The 22,489-nt window shown below is 59.0% G+C and overlaps 2 protein-coding genes and 1 pseudogene across 2 annotated transcripts in view; all 3 read left to right on the forward strand.

Moving 5' to 3' along the window:
* SRRM3 (serine/arginine repetitive matrix 3) overlaps nucleotides 1-6,620 on the forward strand; it is a 33,162-nt gene extending 26,542 nt beyond the window's left edge. Inside the window, exons 11-14 of the mRNA XM_075528504.1 lie at nucleotides 2,397-2,749; nucleotides 3,176-3,400; nucleotides 3,491-3,628; nucleotides 5,150-6,620. Of these exons, the coding sequence (XP_075384619.1) occupies nucleotides 2,397-2,749; nucleotides 3,176-3,400; nucleotides 3,491-3,628; nucleotides 5,150-5,357 (924 nt within the window). The 3' untranslated portion in view covers nucleotides 5,358-6,620. The remainder of the gene's footprint in view (nucleotides 1-2,396; nucleotides 2,750-3,175; nucleotides 3,401-3,490; nucleotides 3,629-5,149) is intronic.
* A 10,655-nt stretch (nucleotides 6,621-17,275) lies between these two features.
* Nucleotides 17,276-18,681, forward strand: HSPB1 (heat shock protein family B (small) member 1). The gene is made up of 3 exons (XM_075564888.1): nucleotides 17,276-17,806; nucleotides 18,195-18,258; nucleotides 18,365-18,681. The coding sequence occupies exons 1-3, from the start codon at nucleotides 17,431-17,433 to the stop codon at nucleotides 18,552-18,554; spliced, it is 630 nt and encodes a 209-aa protein (XP_075421003.1). The 5' UTR covers nucleotides 17,276-17,430; the 3' UTR covers nucleotides 18,555-18,681.
* Nucleotides 18,682-21,104: 2,423 nt separating this feature from the next.
* On the forward strand, nucleotides 21,105-22,243 carry LOC142422930 (centromere protein W pseudogene; annotated as a pseudogene).
* The last annotated feature ends 246 nt before the right edge of the window (nucleotides 22,244-22,489 follow it).

Raw genomic sequence — 22,489 nt, forward strand, 5'->3', positions numbered from 1 at the left:
TGACTTCTTTCTTCCCTCTAGAGCAGCGGTTCTCCAAACTTCCTAATGCCGCAACCCTTTCAGACAGTTCCTCATGTGTGGTGATCCCCAACCATAACATTATTTTCGTTGCTAGTTCATAACTAATTTTGCTACTGTGATGAATCAGGCGATCCCTGTGAAAGGGTCGTTCGAGAACCACTGTTCTAGAGGGAAAGGGATGCAGAAGGGCAGGGCCTCGAACTGGGGGCACGGGAGCTGTGAGGTAGTGACCACCTGCTTGGGGAAAGGGCATGGTGGGGGGCGTCAATTGAGGATGAAACTGCTATCTCTGGGTTACCATGGCTACTAAGGCCCCCCTCCATCTCTCCTAACCTGGGGTCAGGAGAGTCAGGGATAGAAGGCTCAGAGTCTCGAGCCGTTCTGCCCACCCAGCCTCCTCTCCCCCAAGCAGAGACACAGCATCTCCTGTGCTTTGGGCAGCTGGTCTCTTACCCCATACGGCTAGTGTCCATTGGCTACTCCAGCCACCAATCACGAACTGGCTGTGATGGAATTGACCTCCTGGCTCTAGCTCTCCTTGCCCAGGCTGCATCCCGGTTTACAGAGAGAGGTGCGCCCATCCCTCTGCCCTGGCAGGAAGCACTCAGAGTCAGGCCAAGGAGACCATGCTCCTTCTCCGTTCCTGGCTAGTCCTGTCCTCTCATTCCAAAAAGTGTTATTCCCAAGACTCGGTGCTGGAGTCAGCCACTTTTCTAAGACTTGCTTCAGTACTGGTTCTCCTAAGGAGGCTTCTTCTTGCCTTAGCGAATGGTGTTGACGCCTTCGGGGAGCCAGCCTCCGTGCTTGAAACTGAGTTTAGAACTGGATCTGAACCAGAGCTGTACTGGTGGTGCTCCAAGCCAAGTTGGGGCATGGGGTGGGGGTGGGGGGTAACAAGTTCAAGCAACTGGGTCAGCTCTGTGGAGGAAACGGGGTGGGAGAGGGTGCTCAGTGGGGGTGTGGGGAGGACATGCAGAGAATTCTGGAACATTTGATCTGGAAGAGACTGTAGGAAGCACAGCCCAGTCTTCTCATTTGTGGATGGGGAAACTGAGCTCCGGAAGGAAGATGTGCCTTGGCCAGGTCGCTCAGTGAGGTCCTAGTGGCAGCCTCAGCCCCATCTCCTGGATTCAGCCAGGGCCTTTTGGAAGGGACCCCGTGCCCTTTCCGGTTTTCTGGATCTCATTCCTTGTGTCCTAACACCGCTTTGGGAAACATGCAAACAAACAAGAAGGAAAGAAACAGTTGCTATCTCTAGACAGCGGTCACGCGAGAGGCACCCGTCTCAGGCCCGCGGAGCCAGGTGGCCAGTCCTTCGTGCAGAGGGGCGTGGCCTCCTCTCAGGCCTAGAATGGGGTGGTCGCGTTTTTCTCTCTCTCTCTCTATCTCTCTTGCATTTTTGTGAATCTAATGATGAACTTATGCTACCACACTTTTCCCTTCTCTTACACACCTTACCTACTAAAGGAGGAAGTGCCACTTTATTGGTAAGTGGACATTAACCAAGAGGGACTTAAAAAAAATCAGAACTTTTAAAAGGAAAAAAAAAAGAGAAAAGAAAAAGAAAAGAGAGAAACAGAAAGACAGTGTGCTACTGACAGCCCCACAGCTCTCTGCAGGGCCGGCAAAGAAAGAGAAAAACGTTTAACAGGAAAAAAAAAATGTCAGCCTCCCCTTGGAGATCAGACTTTGTTTTTGATTGCGGTATCTACTGACATTTGTGGATTTTGTTTTCGAATTCTGTTTTTCCTCCCTTTCTTCGGTTCAGTTGTCCCACCCTCCCCCACCCCCATCTGTGTGCCGTGTGCCCTCCACCCCAACACCCCACCACCACCACCACCACCACCACCACCCCCAGCGCTGGGGGGCCAGGCCTGGTGGGCTGGCCCTGGCCAGACCTCCCGGCGCTCCTGTGGGCCGGCCTGGAGTCACCTGCCCCCTCAGGGGGTGATGGCATCCCGGGTGCCCATCCTGGTTCCCCCCTCCCTTCCAGACCCACCCCCCACCGCTCCGTCCCTCTTGTGTTTTGCATGCCGAGAGCCTTGCATGAGCTGCACTGTTGAGGCCAGAAGGTGGACATTCAGGAGAGGCAGAGGCAGGGCAGGCGGGAACGTGTGTGCGATGCTCCGGGACCGGCAGCTCCCGTCCGGGCCCGGTGACAGCCCCATCTCCTTCTCTCTCCCCTCCACCCGCCCGCCCTTCGCTCTCTCCCCGCTCTTTGCTTCCTCTGTCCGCCCCCCCCCTCCGCCCCCTCCTCTCTTCTCTCCGGGCCCTGCTCTCCTGACCTTTCGGGGCTCGGCCCCCCACTGCCTCCTCTGTCCCCCTCTCCGGCCTCCCCACCCCCTCCGTGCCCTCTCTGCCTCTCTCCCCGTCAGAAGCCCGGCTCGCCCTCGCTCAGGGCCCGCGACACGGAGGAGGCCGCCGCACCCACGCCGCCCGCGCGGGGCCAGGACAGCCCGAGCCCGCAGTCGTCGCCGGGCCGAGGAGGCCGCGCGGCCGGCGGGCCCACCAAGCGGCGGCGGCGACGGCGGCGGCGGCGGCGGCGGCGCTCCCGCTCCTCCGGCTCCGCGCCCCGCCGCAGGGGCCGCCGGCGCGCCCGGCCCGCGCCAGCCCGGGACTCATCGCGCTCGCTCAGCAGGGCGCGCTCCAGCAGCGCGTCGGGCGGCGGCGCCCCGGGACCCGGGCCCGAGCCCAGCTCCGAGCGCGGCCACGGCGGCCACGGGAAGCGGTGAGCCTCCGGGCCCAGCCCCCTATCCCGCCTCCTCCCCCTAGGGCCCCCCCTCCCCAGGGCCCCCTCTCCCAGGACCCTCACTCCCGCTGCGCTCTCTGCTCCATGGCACCCTCTACCCCTCTGCCTCACCCCTGCGCCTCTGCCCTAACCCTTCCCCCCTGCCTCTACAGATCACCCATCCTCACCCCTCTCCCAGGGCCCCCACCCTCAGCTCTCCATGCCAAAGAGCCTCCCTCTGCTCCGAAGGACCCCTACATCGCCCCCTCCCTCCTGGGGCCCACCTTCTGCTCCACAGAGCTCCTCCCCCTCCTCTTACTCCCCTCCTCACTGAGTGATCCCAGTCTCCCCACCGAGCCCCCACCCCGTCCTCCCCCCACTCCCCACCGCCCGGCGCCGGTGCCCTGACAGCGCCCCTTCCTCCAGGGCCAAGGAGCGGCCGGCGCGCGCCCGGCCCGCCAGCCCCTCGCCGTCCCCGTGTGCGCACGGCCGGCACGGCGGCCCCGAGGGCCAGAGCTCGTCACGCAGCCCGGACGGCCACCCGCGCTCCTGGAGCTCCAGCCGCTCGCCCTCCAAGTCCCGCTCGCGCTCTGCCGAGAAGCGGGCGCGCAGCCCCAGCCGTTCGCCGTCTCCCAAGAAGGCGCCCGGCCGGTGAGTGGCGCGGACCAGGCGGGCGGCCAGCCCAGGCCCGGGGCGCGTGGGGCTCGAGCCCGGCGCACGCTCACCTCTGCCGGCCTGCAGGGACAAGGACGCCGAGGGCCGCGCCAGGCAAGCCGAGGCCGAGGCCGCCCGCGCCCGGCGCCGCTCCCGCAGCTACTCGCCCATCCGCAAGCGGCGCCGGGACTCGCCCAGCTTCATGGAGCCGAGGCGCATCACCAGGTACGGCGCCGGCGGCGACCGCAGACTCCCGGGATGCGCGCCCTCCGGACTGGAGGCGACGAGCGCGGGGGACAGACTCCGCGCCGTGGAAGGGGGTTCGGGACAGGGCAGGTGTCCCCAGGAAGAGAAGAGTTCCCAGTGAGAGTCTGAAGGTCCAGAGAGGGCCAGGGTCTGCCCGGGTGGGCACAGACAGACTTGGATCCGCGGCAAAGGGCCGCCCGGCTGATCCCTCCCGAGCCCCTCTGCCCTGAGCCCCTGACATCGCCCCGCAATGATGTTGCCTTTTCTCCTTCGTCTCAAGGTCGAGCCTGCAGAGTGGCCTGTGGCCAGGCTGGGGGCCAGGTGGACCCCCCTCCCCACAGGCCTGCGGGAGATGCCATGTGAGCTGCTGTGGCTGTTTCACTGTGTCCGTCTGTCCGCTTCTCCTTTCCTCACTAACCTCACAGTTCTGCTCTCTGCTCCGGGGACCTCTGGAGGAGGGGGCCCTGCAGCCTAGTCTGTCCGAGACTCTGCAGATGAGGCTATGCCCAGGGTGTGGCTGGGGTGACAGGAGCCACCAATAGCCCATCTCTGCCAGACCTGGAAGGTGTGGGCCTAGGGGGCCAGGTGCCTTTATGGTCGCAAGCCCTAGACGCCCTTTGGAGCCACAGCCCGTCTGGGCAGCTGGGAACTGTGCCTTTCTGGACTCTGGTGGCCCCACCTGGACATAGGCAGGGGCCCCTCAGCTCTGAAACGGTAGCCAAGTCACCCGTCTTCGTCCTTGGAGAGAAACTTGACCCCAGCAGAAGAGGACATTGCCTGCCCTCCCAGCCCCTGGCCCCAGTCTGGAGGTCCTAAGATGCTCACACATCCCCCCCCTAGCCCATCCCCACACCCAACTCCCACCTGCTCAGTCTCATGCAGGCGGCCTCCTCCTCCCACTAACCATGGCCTCTTTTTCTTCCTCAGAATTAACTCCACGGGACAGGACATGGCTGCCCCCTAACTGCTGCCTTATCTTTTCTCTTAGTCACAGCCTCTGGGCTTCAAACTAACTCCAGGGGGAGGGGGGCAGGGTCGCCCAGTGAGGAGTGAGGCCCGGCAGTGGGGGGGGGGAGGGCCTTGGGCAGCAGAGGCCAGGGGTTTGTCTTCTTGCTCCCATCCAATGACTTGGAACCAAAAGTCTTCATTCCGTTAGAGACAGGAGCTTGCCCAGTGGCCACAGTGGGGCCCAGCTGTCCTCGCTTAGCTTGGTGAGCCGACTTTGTGCAGCCGCAAGAGCCTCATTCATTCACTGAGCTCCTCTGCACCGGCCACCGCCTTGCCCCCCTTCCCTGCAGGCGAGCTTGGCATGACCTACACGGATTTGACAGTGGCCGCTAACAGCTGCCCCCGTTGGGGCACTCTTAAAGTCCCAGGTCCAAGGGGAATGGAGACAAGGAGACCCCTGGCCACTGCTGGAGCGGCCCGGGCCTGGGGGTTCCAGGACGGGCAGAGCTCGGGCCCTACACTCCTGCTGAGCTCACTCTTTCTTCCTGGCAGTGCCCGCAAGCGCCCCATCCCCTACTACCGGCCCAGCCCCTCCTCCTCCTCCTCCAGCTGCCTGAGCAGTGACTACTCCAGCCGGAGCCCCAGCCACGGAAGTTACAGCAGCCGGAGCCGCGGGACCCGCAGTCGCTCGCACAGCCCCTCCCGGACCCCCAGCCCCAGCTACCACAGTCGGAGCAGCTCAGAGAGTGGGGGCTTCTGAGCCAGACCCACCCATCTTGGAGCCCTCTATCCATGAGAGGAGAGAGGGGCCAGGCCCCAGGACCATGCAGGGGACTCCACTCCCACGGCTACCAGGAGGGCCCAGGGGCCAGCACGTGGGCAGATGGGACCAAGGAAGGCCTAGAGGGTGGATGCCCAACAGCCAGGGATGAGCTGGATTCTGGTGCTTCTAGAGGGTGCCCACCCCCACCTCTTGCCCACCCACCGGGTCCAGGGAACAAAGAGCCGATGCAAACACAGAGACTCCTCTGGCTTGAGGCCAGCTGCCCAGGCTGAGCTTTAGGGGGAGCCCCACCCCGCCCCCGCCCACCACCATGGTCGGTCTGCAAGTCACCTCCCACTGGGCACCCTCAGCTCCTCTCTGGGCAGACCTGGAGGTGGTCAGGAGAAAGAGTGGCCTGTCCCTTCCAGGGACACTCTGAGCTGTGGAGCTGACTGTAGAGGTCCTGCCTGGCTGAGAGCCAAAGCCAGGGGCTGGGCCTGCAGCCCCCCTGCAAGCCCTCTCGCCACTGTGCTGGGCCCAAAGGATAGGACACTTAGTCCTGGCCAGTGGGCCAAAGTGCCCACGTTGGCAGGCTAGTCTCTCTAGAGAGCTCTCGGCCCAGGCCACAGGCCCAAGTCACAGCAGCCAGGCCTGCATGACGGGGGTGAGGTTCACAGACCACAGCTACACCTAGCCGGGCTCCCGCAGGACTCCCATCAGAAGGTGGACAGAGAAAAAGCAGATGGAGGAGGAACCCGAGAGGAAGCCTGGGAGGGAGGTGAAGCAGCCGAGCCAGGGGAGGCAGGAGGGCAGGGAAGCCTGTGGGCAGTGCCCCTGCCCTGCCTGAGGGACGGTGGGGAACGGGTCCAGGACATGGGCCAGATGACCATATAAGGTCAAGGGCAAAGGGAACAGGCACTGCAGGATCTGCCCAAGGGGGTCCCTCCTCAGTGCTTGGCGGGGAGGTGGCCAGCCAAGGTTCTCCCCACCCCAGAAGGGCAGGGCTGGGCCTGGGCCGAGGACCTCCACCTGGGACAAGTACTGGACAGCTGTGGCCCCTACCCGCTGGCCCTCTTCTGCTGCCCATGCCCCCTCCTCCTGGTGCCCTCAGGGAACTCACAAAGTCTTCCTTGGCCCAATGGGGCAGATGCCCTGGGCTCCAGTGGGGGGAGGGGTTGGGGTCTCCTTGGGTTCTGTTCCATATCTCTCGCCCCCTTTCTCCGCGGTGCGGATAAGAATGGGACCCAAATAAACACTCGGTGCCCGGATGGCAGGTGGTGAGAGCTGGCCTATATGAATTTGGGGGTGTGTGGGGGTCGGTGGGCTTGAGGAGTATGGGGAGGGCTGGCTTCTGAGTCATGAGAGGGGCCACAGAGAGAAAGTCTGACTCCAAGAGACCAGGCTCCCCAACGTCCAGCACCGCCCCCCCCAGCCTAAGTCTAAAGAACCTTCCTGCAGAAGAGGTGGGGAGGTCGAGAGGGGCCCAAGAAGACCTCTCAGCCTGGGGGCCCTGTGGATGCTGAATGCCCACCCCTGCCTGCCCCCCTCCTGCCCCTAGCCTCGCATCAGCAGGGTCCCAGGGATGGGCCAGCAGGCCCCGATGCATAGGGACCCTTAGGAGATGTGGTGGTCAGCATGGTCACCACGCAGCCAGTCAGAGACTCTGCCTGACGCCTCCTGGCGGGGGGACTCACATAGCTGAGCTGACACTCATGCACCATTGTCCCGACAGTGCCCTGTCACCGGGCTGCACAAAGATTGCTGAGCCACCTGTGAGGGGACACTGCACCTGACCCTGCAGGCAATAGCCAGTGTGAGCACGGGAGAGGTCGGGCAGAGTAGTGACTTTGAGTCAAGTGCCCCTTCAAGACCTGGTGAAGAATTCCCAAACCCAAACAAAACCCCCTCACTGCCATCGAGTCAATGCTAACTCAGAGCAACTCTACAGGACAGGGTAGAACTGCCTGGTAGATTTCTGAGACTGTCACTCTTAATGGGGTAGAAAGCCCTGGCCACACTGGGCTTGAACCTGAGCCCAGACACAGGAGATACCCTTGATCCCACAGGGAGCCACTTCGTCCTCAATGCCTCCGCTGTGTCAGCAGTTCCCCCTCCCCCCCACACACACACATTCTGGAAGGGGGTGCCAGAGGCGGCCATCGGTCATTGGCTCCCCTTCAGATCTGAAGAAGCTGTTCAAAGAAGCCCCAGTGCCATCCCTCAGGCTTCAGTCAAGTTCAGGAGAGGGGCTGGGGCAACAGGAAAAGCAGGCTTGGAGACGCCGCCTGATCCCTGGACGCAGCGCCTTCCAGGGGTGGGGGGCACGGAACACACCCAAACATGGCAATAAAAATTCAACTTGACCCACATGGACCCCATCCTGGTCCAGAATCCCTGGTGCTCCGCTTGCTCCTCCCCCACCCCCACTTCATCCCCTCCCTGCCCAGCCTGACCACCCACCATCCTCCCAACAGATAGACAGCCCTGGCAGTCTTACCCCCCCTCCCAGGATTCCTGCCAGCCTCCCTCCATCTTGCCCTCTCTGATCCATCCCGCTGTTTCCATAATTCAGAATTGACCCTTCTGTTGGCTCATTCTGCAAAGGAGCGCCTTCTCCGTGCTGGCCATAGCCGGTCATGGAGCTGACCAATCAGAACCCCCTGCCCTCTGGACCCCACATCCTCAGACCACATCTCCTGCGGCTCGCAGCTTGTAGACCTTCAAATGGCGGCACCTGGAAGCGGGCATCCTCTTCTGCCAGTCCTCCAGCCTCAGCTCTCATGAGAACCCTGGACCCAGCGGCCTCCTCCTCCTGGGAGAGTTCTTGATAAAGCCATGCCCTCCTCTGGATCCCTGTAGCTCTGGGTGGGCTCCTGCTTACTTACCAGACCTTTCATGGGACAATGATGAGGCTGTCTGCTCCCGTACAACCTCAGAACCCCTAAGGTCTCTCTGAGGAAGATCGATTCTATGGCTTTTGTTCTGTCTGTTTGTTGGGGTTTCTAACTCCGCACCGCCCCGACACACACACAAAAAAAGCTGTTCACACTAAATACCAGAACATGTCTTCTTGGTCTCTACACCCCCAAAATAGGCACCCTTGAAATGTTTGTTGAATAAATGAATGAGAGAACCCCAGAGCTACCAGGGAATGAACTGGTCCAGAATCCAATGAACAAGACTGGCTTAGAGGTGAGGTGCAATGGCATCAGGAAGACACTAGAGGGAGACAGAGAGGCGGAAGATGCCATTGGTAGCCTGCCAGGACCTGCACAAATGGCGAGTGAGCTCAGGGCGGGGGGGGGGGGGGGGGGGGGGGGGGGGGAAGGGTCTTCCCAGGCTGGAAGGCTGATCTTGTCCTTGGCACCCTCCTGGTCACTTGGGGGAAGGGGTGCTCCCATCCCCACCCCCAGGAAGAGGAACAACAGGCCAGGGGCTGGGCCTGCTCCCTACTCTGGAAAAGTCAGGAAAGGGCAAAATACTGTCCGGAAGGTGTGAGGGAACACAGGAAACTGCCCTTTTGCCTCCAGTGGAAGAGGGAGTGGGGTGATGAAGGGGGTGGGGGAGGGGACAGGCACCTTCCCTAGGGTGTGTCATGAACATGGAATGTGTCCTCTGGTTTGGGGGTACCCTAGGTCTCTGTCTCCAGATGGGGGCTAGTGGGGACCCTGCCTCCTTCCCCTCCCACCCCACGCAGTCCCTGGGAGACTGAGCATGGCTTTACTATTTCCCTGGCACTGTTTTCCCATATCTTCTCCTCTCTCTGTTTTCCTGACCCCCCCAGACCCAGGACCATCAGTCACAAGTGTATATGCCCAATTTAGGTGTTCCCACTCTGAATCATCCCCATAGCCCCATGGGAAGCTCCCCTGCCTCCTGCCCTTTGCTGAATATGGGAATATTCAGCACCCCAGCCCACACCAGGGCCCTGTCTTCTCCACACCCTTCCACCCTCGGAGGGCTTGGGGGGGGGCACTCTAAATATAGTGGGCACTGCCTCAGGGCCTCCTATCTCCCTGGCCACCTGCCCACTTTCTAAGACCTCTCATTTCTGCTGGTAGCCCAAACTCACCTCAGCCTAAGTCTTTTCTCTTTGGGGTCCCCCCATCTCCTACCCCCCCTTTCCATACCTTACTTTGATTTAAAGGGACAGCAGCCCCAAGTCAGGCCTAGGTTCAACTACAGGCCCAGTGAGGGCCTCTCCACCTCCCCTCCAAGAGCACTAAGCTGTCCATAGCTCCATGACAGGCAGCAGAGGCTAATGATTCCAAGGGTCACAGGTTAAAAAAATGTCAGGCTGCAGGCTCAAGTCCGAAGCTCCTGAGGCAGAGGCAGGATTCAGACCCAGCAAAAAGTAAGGGAGCTTTTCCACAGTGTCTACATCTCTTGGGAGCAGGACAGCCACGTGGAGACGTCCTTTGATAGACTGGTTAGTCAGCCTTCTCATCAGAGAAATGGCTAGATTGGGTTGGTTTCTGCTGGTGTGGGGGGTGGGATTGGGGGTGTGGCTCCTGCTCCTGGGATGTTACCTGAGCAGGAGTGCTGTCACCAGGTGGGCCAAGAGTCAGCCCTGGCTGTGGATCTGCATGAGGAGACGAGTTTACCAACATGACCACTTCTCCTGGGGTCTTTCCAATGGCAGCAAAAGCCCACCCCCATGCAGTCCATCCCCGTGCTCCCATCCCAGGAAGTCCTCCCAGAAAGCTGTCCACCAGGAAAGATGTCTGAGGTGACTCAGCTCTGGCCCCACCCAGCTCTGGGGCTTCTCTGGGTGACCTGTCCCGTACCCCCGCACAGTCTCACATGTCCAATCCTCCTCAGGCACTGAGCTTGGTCTCGGCAGCCTCCCGGTCAGAAGGCGTGGCCAAGAGGAGCCGGGTGTGGTGCGGTGTGTGGCACCTGGAATAAGTGATACTCAGACACGCCATGGAGAGCTTCATGTTAGAAAATTCTGGGGGTTGGCAAAAGTCCTCAAGGTGACCCTCCATCTACATGGCCCTGGGGTGGAAGCCCAGCCTTTCCCTCCCTAGGCACCCCTGCTCGGGATTCTGAGCCCGCTGCCCAGGCCTTCTGCAGGCCAGTCTCGTGCCCACTTCCTTTGGCTGTCCACATGGTGGCAGGTCTGGTCACCAAGCAGGGGCTAGCACAGAGCCTCGGTCCCAAAGATCTCCCTCCATGGTCCGACCAACGCTCCTTCCTCGGGAAGGCTGAACTATAACCCTGCCTGTGCCCTGGACCCACCCTGTCCAAGGATGCTCTGTGAATACTGATGCTGAGGGGCACTCCACGTCTGTCCCCCCCGCCCCCAGCTGACCCAGCCAGCTCCCTGATTCTCAGTACACACAGAAAGAAGGCCCCTTCTCCCACGGACGCTGTTCTCCTGCGGGACAAGGGTCCACAGGAGTGTTCAGAGCAGGTTTCTGCCCACAACTCCTGCTTGCAGCCTTTCAAAGGGGAGGAGCCAGCAGAGCTGTGGGGACACTGATTCTCTCTGGGGCTGCTCTGAGCCCCCAGACTCCCCTCTGCTCCCCAGGACACCCAGGCTCTGCCTGCAGCTCTCTGTGATGGCTGTCCTCCTGCAGGGGGCACCCCTGAGTGGATTCCTCCAGGGGCAGCCTGGGTCTCCCCAGCCAAGATGCAGACCCCCACCCCTGTGTGCAGACAAGAGCCCTTCCTCCCCTTCCCCAAATCCACTCACTCTTCCCCTGCTTCTGCTGTCTTCCCGCAGTAGCACCTTCAGAATCCTCCCTCTTGCACCCATATCTAGAGGAGGCACCAGGCCATCACATGAACACTACCTGCTCAAGAAGGCTGATGCTCCTGCCTGACTCTCCGACTAGAATGGAGGCCCCCGAGGGCAGGGCTTCCTGCCTGCTTGTTCACTGAGTGGTGCTAAGTGCCTAGAACAGTGCCTGTACCAGCAGACTAGCTGGTTGAGTGAATGAATCTAACGAGCACCTTCTCCCATGAGCTCCTAAGTCCTGGGGCCCTGCAGTCAGCCCCTGGGGACACTTGTTCAGGCAACAGCAAGAAGGAGACCCAACTAGATGTTGTCCCACCTTCATGTTACACCTGAGAGATGGGTTTTCTCAAGGGCAGGCTGTCAATGAGGGGTGGGGCCGTCAGCTGCTTCTTGGAGAAGTCAAACAGGTAAGCAGCCCACGCTCCCAGCAGCCACTGCTACAGAGCCAGGCGTCGTGTACACTCCTGCCATCACATGTCCTGTGGGGTCTGACGGGTCATTCTGGCAGGTTGGTCCTTCCACTTACCTCCCCACTTCTCAGGGGGACAAACCGAGGCTCATAGAAGTGAAGGGACCCTCCCAGGCTCGCAGTGGGTAGACGGCAGAGTCCTTCCGTGCTGTGGGGGACGGGGACCTTTGGAGCCCCAGGTCCGATATTTCCACATGTTCTGTACACTTTGTTTACCCTTTGTAAACAAAGGCATCATCCTGACAGGCTGGTAATAAGTGATCTATACATTTCGTGAGGTAGGGGGTGTGGTCTGCTCCTCATGTGCACTGGGGTGGGAGGGAGTAGAGACACGGCCACCAGTGACCCACCAGGCAATGGGTCAGGCCGCAGCTCAGGCCAGGAAACACCTGACTTAAGGGTCTGGGATCTGATTGTCTCCAGCAGAAAATAAGGCTCAGCTTCCAAAGCACAAAAGGATGTGGGGGCGGGGGCATGATTAAAGAGACCAGGCACCTGCCAGCCCTGAGATCAGCCTGCGGCAAGATGGCAGGTCAACCAACTAGGTGCCATCATTCTGCTTCTGAGTCACCCGCCCCCGCCCCCACCCCCACCCCCACATCCCTAGGGGAAGGGTCCCTGCCTCCTGCCCTTTGCTAACTTCGGGAATAGTTAGGAAATATTCAGCACACTGGTCTATAAGCAGGGCCCTCCCTTCTCCACACCACCCCGCCATCTGAGGAGGGGTTTTTTAGGGAGCGGCTTGAGGAATGGAGGTGTCCCTGCCTCAGGGCTGCCTACCTCTGCTCCAGGGTCTTACACCCTGCTGCTGGACGGACAAACTCACCTAGGCTCAAACCCACCTCAGCCTAAACCCTTTCTCTTTGGGGCTCAGGGGGTGAGCTCTGCTCTTAGCCCCCCTTTCCTTGCCTGACATTGATTTAAAGACACAGCCGCCCTGAACCAGCTAGCCACCAGGCTCAGCTAGCTTGTCAGGTCCAGGGCGGGTCTCCTCCCTCCCCTCCTGCACCGGGCAGTCTGTGGGAGGGCAGGACAGGGCAGGGCAGGGGGGCGGCCCCAGGCGGCTTGTTGTTGCGGAAAGGAACATCCAGTCCCATGGTCTCATTCTGCGGATGAAGAGAATGAGTCACAGCAGCGGGCCCCCAGCCAAGGTCAGGGAGACAGCTCAAGTCCCCAGACTCCCAGTCTGGAGGGGGGCAGGGAGACAGGCTGGAGGAAGACTCTCCAGCCCTTCCATCTGCTTCCCACCCCCAAGTCTGCTTCAGCCCCTTGCTGGGGAGGGATGACCCCCCCCCCCCCAGGTAAGCCAGAAGCCTACCGGTGAGGCAGGTCAGATGGGTTTGGGGAAATACACTCTCAGAGGGTCAGTGTCTAGAAGCTTCCAGAAAGGCCCTGTGCCTGCCACTCCCCCACCCCCACCCCCCGGGCACTCTAGTTCCTGGCAGGCATGTGGGTGTGCAGTCTTCAGCTGTCAGGTCTCTCCTGGGAGCTCCGATAGCTTGAATCCTCTCATAACTCCAGAGCTTTCTCTGAACCTGAGCCAGGGAGGGAGGAAAGGAGGGATGGAGGGGCGGGCTCAGAGCGGTCAGCCAAGGCCTGCCGGGGGTGTGACAAACGTGCCCAGAGCTGCAGGAGTTCCTCTGCTCTCCAGACCCCACACAGTAGACAATAGTGGGGGGGGGCTCTGACCTGGGGTGGGGGAGTCTTTATCCCCCCCTGGCAGCCAAGTGACTCAGGAATTTGAGGTGCCCACTTATCTGAGAACTCCTGGGCAGATGGGGAATTAAAAGAGGACCTTTGGCTCTTGTTCTGCCCACCATGCCCTGTGCCAGGCGTGGCTGGCATGGAAGCTCCTGAAGGAAGGGGGCTTGGCCAGGCTGGGGAGATAGCCTGGCCCACAGGAAACTCTGTGCTGTGCCTCCGGATACTCACAAACCACCCCCTCCCACTACTCCCTCCACTGGAGAACTAAGAGGCCTGACTTCCAATCCCTCCCTACCCCTAGCACCTGTCACCTTGGAGGCTAAATTGGATACTCAAAACCGGGGGCATAAAGGCATGAAGTGGTTGGCTTACAAGCTTTCATAGGTGGGGGAACATATTCACAGGATTATAGAATTAAGGTGTAGATGTTGCTTAATTGCAATCCTGAAGGTGCCAGGTTGGCAAGGGGTAAATTGAGGTATTTAGTTTATTGTGCCAACCTGGCCGATAAACACATGTGGGGTTAATTGAAGGGCGGAGGGATAAATGGCTCAATGAGCCTCGCCTTTTGAGTTCTCGGGTTTCTTGCTTTCTGATGGTCGGATCAGAGTGCAGCTGCTTTAGCCAGTTCCCTGCTTTAGCTGGCAGGGCTCACTTCCTGCAAGACATCCCTGAGGAGAAGCCACATGGACCTACCCCGATGCAGCCCTGGGTGCTGGAACAGCCGTGTGGAGACCCCTGCCAGTGCTGAGATTCTTACACCCTCACTGACTCAGCTTTCCTCCTACAGTCAGTGTCATTGTGTCTGTTTTGTGAGATGGAGGAGGACTTTGTGGATTGGTTTTGGACATAGGAGTTAATGTGTTAATGTTGGACTTGTGGGCTTGGGCGGCACTAGATTGGGATGTTTTCTTGATGCGCACTTACCCTTTCTATAAAACTCTCTCTTATGCATGAGTTTCTGTGGATCTGTTTCTTAAAGAACCCGGACTCACACAAGGGCCCGTCCTACTCGACTCTCAGGTTTCTCCTCTCAGCAGTGGAACTCTGGGAAGCTACCTGGATGCTGGAAGCACACAGGTTGGCTGTTGTTAGGAACGATGTAGTGACCCTCGGCTCACCAGCAGGAAACGCTGCCCAGTGCTGCCCCAGCCTCACCCAGTTCTCAAGTCTCAGCCTCTGAGGCAGCCACTGTCTATCCAGCTTCATATCCCACGTTTCCATGGAGTTTTGGAAACCCTTTGGACAATTCGTCTACATCCAAATATCCAACCGGAAAGACCCTCTTTCCTGAGTAGCAGAAGCCCAGTGGCACAGTGGACTGTCCATGACTGCTAACCACCAGGTCAGGGTGGTCCCAACCCACCAGCCAGAGGTGTGCTCACAGTCTCAGAAACCCTGGAGCGGGTGGCTGAATTGGAATTGACTCAAGGGCGGTGGGTGGGTTTGGTATGGATTTTTCCTTTCTGGGAGCACTTACTGGGCACCAGACTCCCTCACAGAGCAAAATGTACTGCCGCCGGCCCCCACACCCCCAATTTTGCAGCGTGGGCCCTGAGAGCTCTTCAGAGCCCATAATCAAGCCCAGTCCTGTCTGACTCCCCAAACCCAGTTTCTTAACCTCCACCCCATCTCACCCAGCACCGAGAGCCAGCATGTGACCTACTGGGCGTTATGAATATTGACATGAGGATTGTGAACGGACTCTGTGGTGCCAGCGGGTGACTGCTCAGCCCCCAGAGTGGGGTGCACAACTTCCTCTGGCGGGGTCAGCCAGGGTGGAGCCCCTACGCCTTGGACCCTGCTTTCAAGAAGATGAAGGGAACTGTGTGAACAGAGGGCTGGCGGCCAGCAGGCTGCCCCCACCTGGTGTGCCTGGGTTTGGTGAGGCAGCACCCTGACCACACCTGACAGTTCCCAGGAGGGTGGGGTGGCAGACAGGCTGGGGCAGAGAAGGGCCGGCCCTGGCTCCTGACCTCATCTGGATTTTATAGAGCTAGGGGCTGGGTGGGGCTGGGAATGACGAGGCCCCTTGGGGATGTCCAAGGTGCTCCCAACGAAAATCAAACAGGCTCATGAGAGGGTCCCTGCAAGAGACATGGGGCAGAGGGGTCCTGCTCACCTCTCACTCTGGGCCCCCCAGATCCTAGGAGCTCAGAGGCCTTTCCGGGTTTGGAGCCCCGGCCTGGCTCTTCCCTGAAAGGGGGCAGCTGGGCCAGACAGACAGGCATCTGAGGACTGGAAATGTGTTGCTGGAGTTCTGGCGTCCAGCCCCTCAGGTCCTGCTGGCGCCAGGGTCAGGTCAGCCTCAGGGACCTTGGTGGAGTCCCACCCTGTAGAACTGGCAGAAGGAGAGAAGCCTCTGAGGACCCCAAGGCATAAACACCCCCACAAATTAAGAGTCTTGGGTCCCAGGGAGACAAGAGGTTTGTCTCTCACCAAGGACACCTGGACCAGTCACTCAGTTGCTGTGACACGGTCAGTCAGGGAAGCAGGAATCCAGGCTGGACCTCAGATGGGAGGGGCAGCACCCTCCCCCAGACTTGTATGAAGGGGCCTGGACCCCATAAGTAGTCAGATAGAGGGGTGAGGAAGATGGAGCAAAGTGTGTCCACCACCTAACCAGATGCCCTGTGGTCAGTGCCCCTCCTGCAGATCCTGAAGGGGGGCAGCTGGGCTAAAAAGACAGGCATCTCTGCGATGGTTCTCCAAGAGCAAACTGGGCAGCCCCATTATGGAGACAGGGGAATGCCAAATCCACAGTGCTCCCTCCCCAACAGTGTTTGGGGCTTATAGGGGTACAGACAAAATGTTCCTTAGCGGCAGGGATGGTGGGACCTCATCTCACGTACTTTGGGCTTGTCAGGAGATAGCAGTCCCCTGGAGAAGGGCATCGTGCTTGGTGACGTAGGGGACAGAGGAAACGAAGGCGCTCCCCGAGATGGATTAGTGCGGTGACAGCATCGACGGGCTCGAACATCAGCACGCTTGGGAGGACGGCTCAGGCCTGGGCAGTGTTTTGTTCTGTTGTGATGGTTCGGAACCGACCCAGAGGACACCTTACAACAACAACAGAGATTTGTACACAACCTCTGTCCTTTTCCCTTTTTCCCATTCCACACCGATGATGATGATTGGTGGCAATAGGGCTTGTTTCTCTCTGGTTTATCATTCCATACCAGCCCTGGGCTAAAGTCTTTATCTGCATTAAAACACTGAATCCTTCCTCCAATCCACTCATATAAGCATTCTCTTTCTTAAATTTTTTTTGCATTCTCATTTTTAAAAAATCATTTTATTGGGGGCTCATACAGCTCTTATCACAATCCATCCGTCCATCCATTGCATCAAGCACATTTGTACATTGGTTGCCATCATCATTCTCAAAACATTTTCTTTCTACTTGAGCCCTTGGTATCAGTTCCTCATTCTGAGCCCCCCTTCCCTTATGGTGCATCATCAACATGCCCCAGAGCCTAACTCACACCCATTGATTGGATTCAGGGCAGCAGCCTGATGCCCCAAAAAAACCCACCCCACCAAAACAACCCAAAATAAAGTCACTGCATCCAGTCCAGGCCAACACTAGAGGACAGGGTAGAACTGTCCCTTTGAGTTTCTGAGACTGTGACTATGGGAGTAGAAAGCCCCGTTTTTTTCTCTCGCAGAGCGGCTGGTGGTTTCAAACTGCTGACCTTGCAGTTCAGGCAGAACCAGAGTCCACACCAGCCTCGGTTCACATTTTTCCAGTGCCACTGGCTAGTGGTGTGGCCCCATAGGTAACCCAGCCTCGGGGGCCTGGGCCCTCCTGAACATGGTGAGGCTGTCCTGCGGTCGCCGCCCAGCGCTTGGGGCCCCCCCTGGCCAGCTTGGGTGCTCAGCCATTTGTTGTCTTTAATGAGAGAAGGTTCCAGACCGACAGACGTGGGCAGGGCATTCCTTGCCTGGCCCCCGCCCCGCCCCCGCTGGAGGAATGCAAGGGGAGGGACAGCCCCCCAGGCCGTCATGGCCTTGAATAGAGACCTGACACGCCGCCTGCTAAAAATACGCGGGCAGCGACCCATAAAAGGGCGAGCCGGCTCGGCTGCCGCACACTCTTCGCTCCCTGCGCCCCGGCCACCGCACCCGCCCGGCCACCGCACCCGCCCGCCAGCATGACGGAACGCCGCGTGCCCTTCTCGCTGCTGCGCAACCCCAGCTGGGACCCCTTCCGCGACTGGTACCCGGCGCACAGCCGCCTCTTCGACCAGGCCTTCGGGATGCCCCGGCTGCCCGAGGAGTGGTCGCAGTGGCTCGGCCACAGCGGCTGGCCCGGCTACGTGCGGCCGCTGCCCGCGGCCCCGCTCGAGGGCGCCGCGCCGGTGGCCGTGGCCGCGCCCGCCTACGGCCGCGCCCTCAGCCGGCAGCTCAGCAGCGGCGTCTCCGAGATCCGCCACACGGCTGACCGCTGGCGGGTGTCCCTGGACGTCAACCACTTCGCCCCCGAGGAGCTGACGGTCAAGACCAAGGACGGCGTGGTGGAGATCTCCGGTGAGGGTCCGGGGGTGGGGGGTGGCGGGGCGGATGGAAAGGAAGAGGTCATCAGCCCTGGCTGGAGTTAGGGGAGATCCTCCCGACCCCGCCCCCCCAACGAGGGAGACCTTCCTGTACCCCACCCTCACCCCAGGGCGAGAGGACCGTCCCCTGGCCCTGGCCCGGCCTGGTGCGGGGCAGTGGGGTGGGGTGGGGGGACACGCAGGTGCACAGGTGCACCACGCCCCTGCCCTTACCTCTGTCCAAGACCCCAAGGGAATTTCCTAGGGTCTCCAAGGGTCTGGGGAAGGGGGCCCCCCCCACCGCTGTCACTCAGGAGCAGGCGGCTGGCCAGAGCCCCCGCAGCCGCTGACCGTCCCTTCCTACCCCCCTACCCCGACCCCAGGCAAGCACGAAGAGCGGCAGGACGAACACGGCTTCATCTCCAGGTGCTTCACCCGGAAATACTCGTGAGTCCTGCGGCAGGAGGGGCAGGGGGCGGGGTGGGGGGAGGACGTGGGGCCCACCGTAGCTCACTCCCTCACTCCTGCCCTCCCGCTCTCTCTGCTCGTCCAGGCTGCCCCCCGGTGTGGACCCCACCCTGGTCTCCTCCTCCCTGTCCCCTGAGGGCACCCTCACCGTGGAGGCCCCGATGCCCAAGCCAGCCATCCAGTCGGCCGAGGTCACCATCCCGGTCACCTTCGAGTCGCGCGCCCAGCTGCGGGGCCCAGAAGCAGAGAAGTCAGAGCAGCCTGGAGCCAAGTAAAGGTCATTACCCTGCTGCGCACCCCCGCCTGGACCCAGGAGCTGCTACTAGCTGACCCTGCCCACACATCTACTCTTTTGATACGTGTACCTTCCGTTTTTCTCCAATAAAATCTGAAGTCACTCACTGCCTGGGGCGGCCTGGCTGGGTGTTGTGGAGGCCTGGCCATGGGGTGGGGGCGTGCTTCCAGCGCAATCAACACACTCAGACACACACATGCACGCAAGCATACACACACGCAAACATGCACACACGCACACACATGTTCGTCAGGGGTACTCGGGAGGACCCAGCTCTGCCTTCTCTGCCTGCCTGCACCAGCTAGGGTGACGTTTAGCACCAAAACCAAAGTCACGGCCATCAAGTCGATGCCGACTCATAGCGACCCCATAGGACAGGGTTGAACTGCCCCTGTGGGTTTCTGAGACTGTGACTCTGGGGGAGTGGAAAGCCCCATCTTTCTCCTGAGGAGTGGCTGGTGGTTTCGAACCGCTCACCTTAAGGTTAGCAGCCCAACTCGGAACCAGTAGCCCCCCAGGACAGCTCTCAGAAGCAGTGATGGTTGCCATGGTGAGGACAGCTCAAGGCCAGCGGGCTTCCTTCTGCTGTGCATGGCGCTGTGCACGTCGCCAGGGGGTTGAACCCACTGGACGGCCCCTAACAACAGATGATTGTAACCAGACAATTACCACCTCAACTGCCAGGCACGGGATAGGGGACGCCAGGGGGCCAGCTGACCAGGCTTCCAAACGCAGGCCCACAGAACCGCCAAACCACCAGGCCTAGGGTCAGTGAAGGGGGTCGGAGCTGGACCTGGAACTCAGAGGCCTTTTCTCCCAGAGGAGCACGTTTTATCGGGTGGGGTGGAGCCTGATCAAAGCACCCCACCCCCGAGGCCCAGGCCTACAGGAGAGAGTCTGCAGAGAAGGGCTGGGGAATGGGCTCCAGTTCCGGGGAGGAGGCAGGGCTTGTGCTCAGCCCAGGAGGGCTTGCCGTGACTGAGACCTTACCTCTGTCTTTTCTCTTGCCTGCCTGGCCCTCCTGGGGAGCCCTGGTGGGGTGGTGGGTTTCATGCTGGGCTGTTCACCGCAAGGTCAGCAGTTTGAAACCACCAACGACTCCTCAGGAGACAGAAGAGGCTTTCTACTCCCAGAAAAAGTTAACAGCCTGGGAAACCCACAGGGGCAGTTCTACCCTGCCCTGTGGGGTCACTATGGGTCAGAATCTTCAAGGCAGTGAGTTTGGTTTTCCTCCACTATTGACACCTGTTAACACCCCCCAAGAGGGCCGTGGGGGTGGGGGTGGGGCTGAGGGTAACAAAAAGAGCTTGGGGCTTTAGGAGCACCATTTTCAAGTTCCCTAAGAAACCGAGAGACCCAGCTCTGCCTGAATCTACAAAGGGCCCAGCGCTGGCAGCAGCCGGGCACGCCCACATTCTCTCAAAGCCCTGCTTTCCCAGAGAGGGGCAGACACACACACACACCTACTCCTGCCAGCCTCTTCTCTCACTGGCTACTCCCTGCTGCCTGATGAGGCGATGCCCCCACTGGGAGGGGCACGCACTAGCCAGCGCAGGTTTCAGCCTTCAGAGGCTCCACTGGACCTGGAAGGCAGCCAACAGGAAAATAAACACGCAGAACTAGGATTGTGCCGGCCCAGCTGGCAGCATGTGTCTAGGCCTGTCGGCCAGGGTGCTGCCCAGCTGACTCACCCTTCCTTCCTCCCACCAGGGCCTGAGACCCCAGAGTCTGCCTCCCCTACATGCCCTCCAACCCTTCCCAAATACATAGACATGCCCCCCCCACTCCCATAGCCAGCACCCAGAGACTCAGTCGTACAACCTTCACCCCATCTCTCCTTGTCAGCCCCAGGGCCCCACCTTGCACCTGCCAGAGGGCCCCCACCTTGCACCTGCCCATGCTCCCTGCCTGTGCCCTCAGAGTGCGTGGAGGCTGGTGCCAAGCTTTCGACAAGTTAATCTGGAGAAGGGTAATTATCCCCGCTTCACAGGGGTGACATGCAGCCCTGGCATCATAGTGCAGAGTGACATCTTGGGCTGATGACCGAAGGTCAGCGGTTCGAACCCACTAGCTAGCTACGCTGCGGGAGCGAGATGGGCGCTTCTTGCGCCTGTATAGATTTACAGCCTCTCAGAGGCAGGGGGAGGAAGTCAAGCACGCCGGTACACATTTCTTAACCGCATGTCATTGCATATGTTCTCAGTAAAGTTCATCTGAGCCGGAAGAACAGAAAAGATTTACAGCCTCGTGGATGAGAGTGAACGCCCCAAATCCCACCCGGGCTCAGCCTCCACGGCACCTCTGGGTCCATTGACCAGGGATGGGAAATGGCCTGCCCTCAGACCGAGTGAATCAACGTAGATACCGTGAGGTTAGCATTTCACATGTCTTCCCTTTTCATCTATTCTTTAAATAAAAGCAAACAGTTATATCGGCATATACGTCACATATCACACAATTTAATCCATCATGTTAAGAAGATTTATGCGACTGCAGAGCGCCCGGAACTCTGCGTTGGCTGGGGATTTAAACGTCTGGTCCGCGTCTTGGAGCCCGGACAAGAGGCTGGGGCCCAGGTCGTTCTGCCCACCTTGGCTGGCGGGAGGATCGGCTCTCTGCCCACAGGCACGTCCCGGAAAGGAGGCATGGCGTCCTCCAGCACAGTCCCGTGGGCGGGCGAGAAAGATCAAGAGGAGAGCGCCTCGCGCTGCGGAAGCCTCACCTACGGCTGGAGACGAATGGCGACTTACTGATTCGTTTGAATTGCTTAGTATTTGTTCATCGGTTAGCCGAGGAGTCCAGGAAAAATGCTTGTGAGACTAAGTGTGGATTAATTAAAAAGGAACATATCCTGGCTGCAGCAAAGGTAATTCTAAAGAAGAGCAGAGGTTAGAAGTCGAAGAACACATTCTTGAAAACGCTATTAATTTAGATGCTCACAGGAGGCGAAATAACTTTTACATATCTACTTAGTATTGTAGATTACTTAACTATTGGCTAGATGTACGTATATGTGTATTTTATTTTACTAATATTTAAATGTCTCAAGTAAATACATAAATTCCAAAAAAAGATTTGTGCAATCATTACCACAATCAATTTGAGAACTTGTTTTGCTTGCGCATACTCCTTGTTAACTCCTCATTTCCCCCACCAGCCCCCCTGTCATGCCCCTAGGTAATTATCAATCCAGTACTCTCTCTATAGACCTAGGGTATAGGCCCGGAGTAGTTCATTTACAGAAAACCACACAAAACCTGAGCAGGAAGCAAACAAACGCACGAAAACAATAATGACTAGACAAAAATAAAGAAAAATCGCAATGGAAAAAACACCAAAACCTGAAGCAACTTTACAATGGGTCAAAAGGGAGATCCCGTAGGGGAGAAGCGGGCGGGTGGGGGACAGCACTGATGGTTGTATAACCCCGCCGGATGGGACTGACCAGCAGGATTGTATGTGACCCTATATATTGCAATGTGTAAGATATGTCCAAATTGAAAATCGTATTTAAAAGAGGGGATCAGCTGATAAGGTGTTACATTTGAGCTTAATCACATCTGCGGAATCCACTTCACGCTCTCCATCTGGTAGCAATACCCCCACCCCTCTGCGGCACTCAGAGGGGTTCCCTGGAGGCTGAAAATCCACATGGGGACCCTGCAAATGGGTTGTGGGGCTTCCACCGTCTTAGCCTGCAAACTGAGACCCATTCTTCCTTTTTGTTCTATTTCTGTTATTGTTGTCTTCTTTCTTTTAGATTGAAAGCAAAACTGTAACCCGTATCATTGAACAAGTTGTATAGAAATTGGATTTGCTGACTTAAACTTTCACTGAAAACACACGAAATTTTCATTTAAAACATAGTCACAGTGTCGGAAACCCACAGGGGCAGTTTTTCTCTGTCCTGCCGGG

The sequence above is a fragment of the Tenrec ecaudatus genome, chromosome 12, assembly GCF_050624435.1.
Source record: "Tenrec ecaudatus isolate mTenEca1 chromosome 12, mTenEca1.hap1, whole genome shotgun sequence".
Classification (NCBI taxonomy): Eukaryota; Metazoa; Chordata; class Mammalia; order Afrosoricida; family Tenrecidae; genus Tenrec; species Tenrec ecaudatus.